General features: G+C 34.7%; 1 protein-coding gene across 1 annotated transcript; it reads right to left on the bottom strand.

Moving 5' to 3' along the window:
- Positions 1-1,746: 1,746 nt before the first annotated feature.
- mrps22 (mitochondrial ribosomal protein S22) lies at positions 1,747-8,856 on the bottom strand. The gene is given in 9 exon segments (XM_048161661.1): positions 1,747-1,967; positions 5,026-5,134; positions 6,806-6,951; positions 7,149-7,232; positions 7,316-7,357; positions 7,359-7,460; positions 7,718-7,882; positions 8,097-8,254; positions 8,684-8,856. Coding segments are annotated over 9 exon segments (1,041 nt in total). The 5' UTR covers positions 8,829-8,856; the 3' UTR covers positions 1,747-1,877.
- Positions 8,857-12,049: the final 3,193 nt, after the last annotated feature.

Raw genomic sequence — 12,049 nt, 5'->3', positions numbered from 1 at the left:
TACTGTTAAAACTAGAAATGTATTTTGTTTTAGTTTTTTTGTAAATGCAAAAGAATTTAACAATTAGGGCTGTCCTGAATGGCATAATAATCTTAATCAAATTCTCAAATGTAGATATTAATAATACAACTTTCTCCTCTTTTTTAAATAAATATTTTAATAATTTTATAAGAAATTATTTTAATGTTGGATCCAATCCTCCATGTAAATCAAAATGGCTTAAAACTCATTGTATATCTTGGCACAGCATTTGGACATTACCAAATAAATACGTTAGTTCTAATAAAGTAAAAGAACTAATTTACAAAATTATTCATAATGTTATCCTGTAAATACAGCTATTAGTAGATATATTCATATTGTTTGTGATAAATGTACTTTTTGTAACATTATTTGAAGATATTGATCATTTGTTTTTATTGCCCACATATATATATATATATATATATATATATATATATATATATATATATATATATATAGTACAGTCCAAAAGTTTGGAACCACTAAGATTTTTAATGTTTTTAAAAGAAGTTTCGTCTGCTCACCAAGGCTACATTCATTTAATTAAAAATACAGTAAAAACAGTAATATTGTGAAATATTATTACAATTTAAAATAACTGTTTTCTATTTGAATATATTTCACAAAGTAATTTATTCCTGTGATGGCAAAGCTGAATTTTCAGCATCATTACTCCAGTCTTCAGTGTCACATGATCCTTCAGAAATCATTCTAATATGCTGATCTGCTTCTCAAGAAACATTTAATGTGTACAATTGTACAAAATATTTGTGTACAATATTTTTTTTCAGGATTATTTGATGAATAGAAAGTTCAAAAGAACAGTGTTTATCTGAAATCTAATCTTTTGTAACATTATAAATGTCTTTACTGCCACTTTTGATTGATTTAATGCATCCTTGCTGAATAAAAGTATTCATTTCTTTAATTTCTTTTCAAAAAAAAAAAAAAAAAATTTCTTACTGACCCCAAACTTTTGAACGGTAGTGTATAATGCTACAGAAGCTTTGTATTTCAGATAAATGCTGTTCTTTTGAACTTTCTATTCATCAAGGAATCCTGAAAAAAATCAGCATATTAGAATGATTTCTGAAGGATCATGTGACACTGAAGACTGGAGTAATGATGCTGAAAATTCAGCTTTGCATCACAGGAATAAATTACTTTGTCAAAAATATTTAAATAGACACAGTTATTTTAATTGTAACAATATTTCACAATATTACTGTTTTTTACTGTATTTTTAATAAAATAAATGTAGCCTTGGTGAGCAGACGAAACTTCTTTTAAAAACATTAAAAATCTTAGTGGTTCCAAACTTTTGGACTGTACTGTATATATATATATATATATATATATATATATATATATATATATATATATATGATCAACTATAGGAACGAGGAAGGGCAACAAAACCCATCCCTGGCAATAGTAAAATGTTATTGCATGTTAATGCAGTCTACATTTACAGGCATAATTTCAAGATCGATATCACTGATTGTAAAATGGATGACAACTTTCATACTCATTCAACTGCATTCAACAAAAGCAGAGCCAGCAATGCCAACTGCTTGCTCAATCAGGAGAGTGTATTTGAGGTGGGACTGCCTGCTTATCTGAGCCAAAACAGAGAGAACTATTCTGATCTCTACATTTGGTAAACTTGGGAAAATGTGAAAGAAACTGTGGTGATATTTAAATGAAGAATCTGAGACCTTGTACACAAAGATTTCTTTATTATGTACAGAATAAGTACGTTTCAAAACTTGACATGAACATTTAAACGATATGACAGATACTTCAATTCATGATAAATGATCGTTTTTCAGTGTTTTAACACTTCGATGCATTTAAACAGAGCTCAGTGCTTTAGTCTGTTCATAGTTTTGCACTGCCAGCTCGATGAATCCAGCTCTGTTTGACTCGTACTGGGCATAGATCTAAGAATAAGAGGAAAAAGAAAGACAGAAAATGCATTAGAACCCGTTTATGTGAGGATGCATGGGTTTTTACATGAAGACAAACTTCATTTATTTTTATCTTAACATTGTTCTATTTTAATGTTAACATGAGGCCAACATGAGGTGGTGACCATGTAGAATAAAAGAGCTTTTATGTCTTATAAGACTGATATGTCTGGAGTCTTAATCTCATGTGAGTATAAATTATGAGTGTAATTTGCGAGTAGAATTTTAACCATTTCCCCACCATTGATTTTTCCGTCATTTATAACAACGCTTCCCTGCAATTGATGGAAATATATAGGAATCTGTGTTTTCACTGTTATACAGAAAGGGGTGCCATTACACATCTTCTGAAAGAGTACAGAATTTCCGGACCAAAACACAGGTGAAGAAAATGCAGAAACAATTGATAGAAGCATTGTTTATGCACATGTAAAATAACACGATCATCAATATTAAAAGGCATATAAATCAAAACTGCCTAATGTTACTGAATGAAATGTAGACCAAGATGAGCTATAGGACTGTGAAGCTTTTGGGGTGTTGATGGACTTGATCCACTTTATCTGTGTTTTGATCATCTTTCTGAATCTGATCTGGATGTAGTCTTTGACAAAAACATGTTTCAGGTGTTTTTTTTTTGTTTGTTTTTTATTAAACTTACACACATTCAAGTGTTAATAAAAAAAGAGAGCATGAAGTTAGAATAAAACATGTTTTTTTTTTTTTTTTTAAGCAGAGGATCTGTTCTTTCTTTTGACATTTTGCATGTTCAGATATTCTGAGGGCCATGAAACTTTTGTGAAATTGATCAAAAATGCTGGTGGTGACTGGCAACGTTTTTAAAAAACGCTGGAGGGGAAAGAGTTAATGATGATTCTAAAAGTGCCATTTATTTTTTGTGTGTCAAATTTTGCTAATTTTAATTAGCAAAACAAATAATGAAATACTGACTTCCTGATACAGGGGTTAAAGGGCCAATGTGACATAAAACAGGGTTGAGCGGAGTGTGCACTATGCAAGGACCATGACTAAACCGTGGCCCCTCATCAAGTCTACCATGCTTTCCTTTCCTATTTCCTTTCAAAGAATTTAATATACACACTCTGTCTTACACACACACATTAAAACCTGTCAATCTACCATCTCTACCAAATTACTGGTGGCATCTCAAAACTTGACAAAAATGTTTTTGCCTTCCTTTACTCCATTCTCTCTGAATGACATCCTAGCATGGGTTAAAGGTCTAACCACAGGCTAATGGGAAGTGATGTACCCTGGGCTTGACCCCTTCTTCCCTGTTTTCAGAGCACATATCATTAATGTTCTCATGTAAGAGTGACAGACTGAACAGTCGCTGATCTCTTCTGCTGATATGTGAGCTGCTTGAGCTACTTGAGTAAATGTTTACAGCCTAATTAAACACTATAGTATTATAGTCTGAGGTGATGGATTCTTGTTCTTGTCTTTTGGGCATTTAAATGTAACATTCATTATAATATTTATTTATTATTTTATTATACATTTTAATGTCACTAAAAGTCTCTTATGCTCACCAAGGCTGCATTTATTTCATTAAAATACAGTTAAACAGTAATATTGTAAAATATTATACAATTTAAAATAAAGGTTTTCTATTTGAATATATGTTAAAATGTAATTTATTCCTGTAATCAAAGCTGAATTTTCAGCATCCTTATAGTCTTCAATGTCACATGATCCTTCAGAAATCATTCTAATATGCTGATTTGATGCTCAAGAAACATTATTATCAATGTTGAAAACAGTTGTGCTGCTTAACATTTTTGTAGGTCTTGAAGGTCTCAAACGTATCTGTACTCTGTCTTGTCTTGGGTTTTATTTCAAGACCGGTCAAGACCACAACGTCGGGGATATCGGTAAATTGCCAGTGCATTGTTTGATTTATTTGTTAACATCTTTACCGTGACTTGATGTAAAACTTCCAGCTTCAAATGCAATCTTGGGGAACGGTGTCAAAAATGTCACCAAAATGAATACAAATGCCCAAAAAATTCAAGATATAAATTGCAAAAAAGTAGCTACTTTTATATTACAACATGATATAATTAAGCAATATCACAAGAGCAAGAGAGCTGTTTTCATGAGCACGACTGCAAACGTGATATTGATTGTATACACTTTCAATAAACAAGTTAATATTAAGTGACTTAAATTTTAGACAATTTTGAACACGGTTATTTCAGCAACAAAAATAACTCGAAACAAATCATACTGTTGTGTGTTTCATTACCGAACAAATCAGCTGCTTTGAGCGAACTGGTTGAATAAATGATTCTGTGACTCATCCATTAAATGATCTGCCGCCACCTACTGGCGGTTTTAGTTTCATATTTAAAAGAATCATTTTATTTTTCCATCATATTTTTACATTCAAACTTGTATTTTTAAACCATTTATCTCAATATTATTTATGCAGTTGTAATTGTACTAATTTAGATTCAACTTTCGTGCTACATCTGCAGTGCAAAGATGAATTTTGCTGTTAGTGATTTCATTTGATTAATAACAGCTCTATATTGTGTCTTATATATTTAATCAATATATACAATTAGATTAAGACATTTCTCAGGCAGTAAATGTAGATCTTTCAGATGAATGTGAGGAGTGTTAGTCTGGTCTTGATTCGGTCTCGCCCCGAAATTTGGTCTTGTTCTTGTCTTGGTCTTGACTACAACACTACTGTTCAAAGTCTTTTTGTCCAATAATAAAAGATTGTAATGTTGTGATTCACCTCATAGCTGGTTTCCTTGGTTCACGGCTTATAATGCTTTAAAAAAGAAAAAATTAATTCTTATGGGAAAAATACTTCTGGAAACAACGCCTCTGAAAAAGTGGGCGGGCACTAACAGACTCTATAGGAAACCTTCATTTTAAACCATTATATGTAGTTATGTTTGAACTATATTTGTGGTGACAGTAAAGGATGTGGAATTGATCAGCACAAAAAAACTGATGACTTTGTTATACAGTGATAACTTGCATATGTGTTCACCTTCAGAAGGTCCAGGTCAGTGGCCTGTTGTCTTTGAGCATGCTGCGCAGACTCACTCTGAGGATGAACCAAATGAAACAGACGCACCAACCTCACCGCATCCTGCATTCTGCAACCATAACAACACATACGCATCATACAAAGACAACAGCAAACAGACAACACAATACATAGTTTTGTTGAAATTAACGGTGCTGTAAGTGACGTCAACCAAGCAAGAACTTCCATCAAGACCCAGACTGAGCCCTGCAAGGCTCCTTTTTTACTTTATTTTACTGTTAAACAAAGGTCTGCTGCAGAAATCTGTGTGCTATTGCAGGACAGATACCAGCAAACACAGACATTCAGATTCGGACGGGATTATATTTCTCAGAGGACCGTTGAGTTTGCTGAAAAACAGTAACATTAGGAAATTTGCCATGGGAGGTTGTGTGAGAAAAACACAAACGTGGCAGAATCGGACAGGATTAAAATCACATAGTGCACCTGTGAAAAATAATTTCTCTAATGTCCTTTATGAAAACTAGTCCATTCTGAACAGGGCTATAGCCAAAATTAACAAATTTCTGTACTACTACTAATTTCACAATTGTATCACAAAAACCATAACTATTAAAATTTACACATTATCATCAGACTTGTGTGACATTCAGTCTTAACTGTAAAATTATATGCAATCTGTCAGTTCATGTTAGAGCTGCACGATTCTGGTTAAATTGAGAATCATGATTTTTTTTGTTTCAAATACTGATCCCAATTCTCCCACGATTCTGAACAGACAAACAACAATATATAATTTCCTAGAGGTTCTGACAAGATGTTAATTGCTGCAGTCTAATTGAAATGTTAAATTAATCTGAATAAATTATTTAAAAAAGGGTTAGGGTTCGAATGAATGATTCAATGACTCACAGATAAATACTTAACTTGTTTCATTACTGGATAAATCAGCATTTTTTAATGAATCTCTTAAATGATTGATTCAATGACAAATACATTTTTAACAGTCACTTGTCACCACCTACTGGTGTAACAATGTAATCGATACAATCGTTGAAGCATCAAGTTACATTCAAAAGGTGATTTGCTCTATTTTGATCAATACCGTAGACATCAATGTTTATATCCACACTATAAACTTTTATCCCAGTACTACTGTGATAATATATTTGTAACAATACTGTGTGGCTGAAAAGACTGTTTATGAAGCGGTTTCATACTCTGCTGGATCAACGGCAGTGCCAACTTAATGCAGATCTGAATGTTCGCTGTGATCGTACTTGACAAATGTTAAATAGACTCATCATTGTCATTAGGAATAAGATGACGTGGGTTGTGAAACGAGATCGCCATTTTTTAACGATTAATCGTGCAGCTCTAGTTCATCTCATGACAATGTAAAACTGATTAACCCAGAAAATCTCATTATGACACATGTAAGGATTCCAGACAGGAATGTGATTTCACTATGTATAAGGCACTTTTTACATGGAACAAACTTGTAAAAGTGGCCACACCTCAGGAAGACGGTTTATACGTCCTGATGACAATAAACATTGCTATGGAATAATTAATGTCAATAATAGAAGGTTTTCATTTCTGCTTTTAAACTCTCCGGTACACCTGTCCCATAGGCAAATGCATTACTCTGAGCATGTTTTCCTTCTTTTTAACGAACTGTGGGACAAATCAAGACAATTGTCTTTGGTAACCGTCAGCATGCACTTGTGCACTGACCCCGGACCATTCCTTTTTGATCTCCACACACACACATACTCACAGGTCTCTCTGCAACATGTTCACCAGAAGGCCATCAATTCGCCGACCATTAGCCAGATGCCAGGCCAAACCACCAAAGAACCGCGTGGATCTGAGCAGATCATATTTCCCATGCTTTTCAATGTCCTCATAGGTCAGCATGAGCACCTAATCGCACAAGAACGTATTACTATTATTAGTCAGTCCAACCACAGCTATTGCCACAACAGCATGCAGAAAATAAGTGATGTAACCAGAGCGCTCCTCAACAAACAGAATGACACATTTTCATGCACTGGTACAGCATATCTCCCACCCTTTGTTTCGAAATACATTTGGCTGTCAAGCAACACAAAAAACCTCACATTTTTAAATTCTGCAGAGTCTGGCTCAAATTGGACAACGCACTGGTTTAGCACATCCTCGTGTCTATCCTGTTCAAAGACCACCTGCACAGAGGAAGAAACACTCGTCAGAAATTAACACATTTGCAAATCGCCAAGACGTCTTCAGCCTTTTGCTTTTTTCATACCCTGAGATTTTCTTCTTTAAAGATGGGTGGTGGCGTGACCTTTGCGGCCCTCTTTGGGGAAGTAAACTTGTATTATCCTATCTCTTTCGTTCCATGATGCTTTTCTCAGGATTCCATTGGGTTCTCTCACAACTATGAATCTTTCCTTTGGGATATTGGTGAGAGAAACAGAAACGCCAACATTAAGAAAGATAAATAAGTACCAGATCTCTCTGAAATCACATTAAAGAATCAGAAAATGACCAGAAAATTACAGTAAATAAAGTATAAATTTGCCTTATTGGGTTATTATCCTAGAACAGCAGGAACATTGAATTATTACATTTAAACTAATGTAAACTTAAAGAATAAACAACACAGATATGCTAAACTTGGTTAGATAAAATAATGCCTTTTTCTTACTCGATGCGGGACGTTAAAGTTGATGTCGGTGAATACATATTTAGCAGTGTCCATGCCCTCTAGCATCTGATCTTCAGAAAGCACATCATTTATAGGCTTCCTCTCAGGCAGGACCGGTGGCATCTTCAGCAAATGTTTTGCCTGCTCCTCTGCTTTATGCACTGCCTACACAGCCGCCAAAACACATGACCCTAATTAACACTGCCGCTTTCCTAGCACCATAACTGCACAATCACATCACAAACCATATCTCATGTTATTCCAAAATACCATAGTGAAACCCTGTCTGTTATATCATGTGCCCTCATGAATCCCATTCTATCATGTAACCATCATGTTATGAATTTCATCCCATCGTGAATCCCATGGAAAACCTCACCTCCTCTAATTCTGTGTCTGTCATAAGCTTGTATTTAGGTGGTGTTAGCTGCTCTCTTAAGGGTCGGAACACTTTCTCCAGATCCAGACCCGTGATTTTGGTCAGAATGTCTTGAACCTCTGTATCTGTGAACTGAGCTTTAGGTACACCCACGGAGCCTGTGAGATGAAAAAAAGAAACATTGATCAGCTCAAATACTGCTGCTTACATCACATGCAAAAGTACTGTGGTTGTGGGTTGTACCATGGAACAGTGATGTTATCGCATGGTACTTTAAAATATACTGTAATATTGATATTGGCTACTTAAATAACCATATTTAAACAGCATATATTTACATGGCACTTAAAAGTATTTCAAAGCATACAGCATTAAATAAATAAATGAATATCAAATAAGCATAACAACATCAAATCGATGACAAGGTCACTTTTTTGTCAAGCTTGAGCTCTAATGACGCTATTTTACAATTAGTAAACACATGAAACATTAAAACCACAAAACATTAAATGTAATATACAAGGTCAATTATCCACTATTGTGAAGCAAGGGACCGTAAACGTCACATTTACAGTGACTATACTTACTGCTGCGTGATACTGATACACAGAACATTCGTGTTGTAGTCTGCAAACGCGCGTGCACATTTTTATCTAAACATTTAACGCAAAAGTAAGACTTTACTAAACGCCTTGCAACACTGAGCGCAGCCATGCTGCCTGTAAGTGACATCACTGCGGCTGTGTTTTGAACTTTCACCTTTCAAACAAGCACTAGGAATGCTGGGAGATGTAGTACATCTCTGGCAGGGACTGCTTTTATGTAATAATGTTTTCATACATCAGTTGTATAGCTTGTATAGACGTACACAGCCAGAAACTGAGAGGACCGAAACAAGATCACAGGTAGGCCTACCGTTCATAATAATAATAATAATAATAATAATAATAATAATAATAGACCTCCAAATTACATCATAAATAGCGTATCTATTATGCAAAGCTTCCCATAACATAGAAGATGAAATGCTGGTTCATAAGAAGAATAAAAAAATAATAAGCTCAAATATGTTTATTTAAAGTGCTGTTGCATGGGTTAACAAATACAAAAAACAAAACAAAAAAAAGCCCTGCGTTATTAGTAAGCCTATGTTAAACTTTTTTTTGTCGCAAGATGGCGCTAAATAGTTCATAGTTTATTGTTTATTGTATACAGTCGGTGAACCCAAAGACATAGTAACCTGTACATAGGTCAAATCATCTGCGTAAAGTGTGCCTGACTATGACACGATTTTAGTCAGTAGATGGCGCCAGAGGCTTACACTTATCCGTGCACTACATGAGCTGCTTGAAAATACATCTTTATACTTTGTAAAAACATACATACACAAACATAAATACATTTTATTAATAAAATAGTAAAATATTTCCCATTCCAATGTCAAATTACATTTCGTGCTTTTTGAATGTTATAATCTAATGATTAAAAAGATCATTTCATTTGCACACCTTAAAGTCAAAAACAAGATTATCAGCCATAGTTTTATGCCCAGATTCAGAAAACCATAAAACCAGCTCTGTGTGCTCTATGAAGTAAAAGCAATTATCAATCTCTTCTCATGTTGTATACTTGCTGCTCATATTTTGCTCAATTGCTATGCCCATGCTGAAATTTTTCATACTGTTTTGTAAGCAAATATAAGGTAATTGAAAAAATATCTCCACATAATACGCTACACATTGTTGATGTAGCTAATGTCCATCCACTGTTTAAAAAAATGTAAACATGCAAATTGTCGTGTAGGTATATAGAGTTTCCGCTGTGTTTGTGTCTAATTGAGAAATGTATTCATGTAATTTGAAAGATGTCCTCATTGAATGTATTTTGTGTCAAAGCAATGATAAATCCGCAGTTTAGCCCACATAGACTGATGCTGTGCTCAGTGTGTGAAGAGATATCAAAAGGTAATTATTGAGTATTAATAAATGTGTCCTAGTGATTCAAAAAAACTGTAATATAGTGAAACAAACAAAAGTGTGTGTGGTGGGTGTTAGTGATGGATGGCGGCAATGAAAGTATTTTTCAGGTGTGAACTCAGCTGATGAAGGATCATAATCACACATGTTAATTATGCACACACATTGGTGTTGCTGTAACAGTGAAGATATCTGATAGACTATAGTGTATTTTACAGAGAGATGATTACATTTGGTAAAATCCAACCTTTACATACCCTCACAAAAGCCTGCTGATATCAGTAGATTAAAAGACTGCAATCCTAACCCTAACACTAAACCATCCCCTAAAAGAAAATGTATAGCATTTTTAAATAATAATAAAAAATAATAAAATAACTGTCAGTGTACCTGAATGTCCTGGAAGGGGGCTGTGGTCTGTGGAAAATTTTGTCCCAAAAATATAAGCAAATTTTCAACAAAATTTTCAAAACAAAGAAGAAAAAGAAAAGAAAAAAAAAACATGGAAAAATAAAATGTGTGTGTGTGTGTGTGTGTGTGTGTGTGTGCGTGTGCGTGTGCGTGTGTGTGTGTGTGTGTGTGTGTGTGTGTGAACATGTTAATGGTGCAGGACAGTCACCATAGGCAAGACTTAACCTTTCAACAAGCAACAGCTGCCTCCATAATGAACCACACACACACACACACACACACACACACACACACACACACACACACACACACAGAGAGGTTTGTTTTTGTGAATTGTGGGGACATTCCATAGGCGTAATGGGTTTTATACTGAACAAACCATATTTTCTATCGCCCTACACCAACCCTACACCTAAACCTACCCATCACAGGAAACTGTGCACATTTTTACTTTCTCAAAAAAAAAAAGTCATTCTGTATGATTTATAAACCTTTTGAAAAATGGGGACATGGGGTAATGTCCTCATAAGGTACCCTCTCCTTGTAATACCTATGTCATACCCATGTCATTATACAAATTTGTGTCCATATATGTCATAAAAACACACACACTCACACACACAAACCCTACCCATCACAGAAAACTTTCAGCTATTTTAGATCTTCAAAAAAGATAATTCTGTATGATTTATAGGCTTGTTTCCTCATGGGGACCCAAAAAAGTCCCCATAAGGTCAAAATGTATTACTATACTTGCACACACACACACACACACACACACACACACACACATACACACAAAGCACAGCAATATGAAGTGTTTTTGAAATGTAGGGTATTATCTGAGAGTATGTGTGTATGTGTGTGTACCTACTTAATTTTGGAGACAAAATTATTCAGAAGTGAGATAAATCTGTCAAAACTTTCTTTTGGGGACATCCTCAAAACAAACAAACAAAAACAGTATAAAAATAAAGTTTTAGGGTTAGGCTGTATATTTATAGCTGTATATAAAAACAAGAAATCTATGGAATATGCCCATTCAGATAGCTAAGTAAACATGTGTGTGAATTGTGTGTCCACCAGGAAGGACAGAGCTTGACCCAGGATTGCCTGGCTGCACAGGGAATGTGTGTGATTGTGTTATTACACGTGTATGCACACATTATTGTACATAAAAACTAATTTAGTGTATGCTTGCTTTGGTTTACACTAGCAAAAAATAGGTTTCAGGAAAAAACCTATGTGTGTGTGTGTGTGTGTGTGTGTGTGTGTGTGTGTGTGTGTGTGTGTGTGTGTGTGTGTGTGTGTGTGTGTGTGTGTGTGTGTGTGTGAGGCAGCTATAAGGCTTCAAGAAAGGGTCCAGCATTGGTATTTCTCATCTAAATGGGAGGGAAGTGAAGGAGAGATTGGAAGAAGGGCACAGTGACACTCAAGCGTTGTCTGCTTTCCAGCAGAATTATTCTCTCTTGTTTTTTTCTCATCCTTATCACAATCACTCATTTACCTCCTTTTCATTTTAGTTCTACTTTCTCTCTCTCTCTGTTGCAATCATTATGAATACTG

The sequence above is a fragment of the Megalobrama amblycephala genome, linkage group LG16 (genome assembly GCF_018812025.1).
Source record: "Megalobrama amblycephala isolate DHTTF-2021 linkage group LG16, ASM1881202v1, whole genome shotgun sequence".
Classification (NCBI taxonomy): Eukaryota; Metazoa; Chordata; class Actinopteri; order Cypriniformes; family Xenocyprididae; genus Megalobrama; species Megalobrama amblycephala.
Note: the sequence above shows the minus strand (reverse complement) of the source record. Positions and strands in the feature narration are given on the sequence as shown.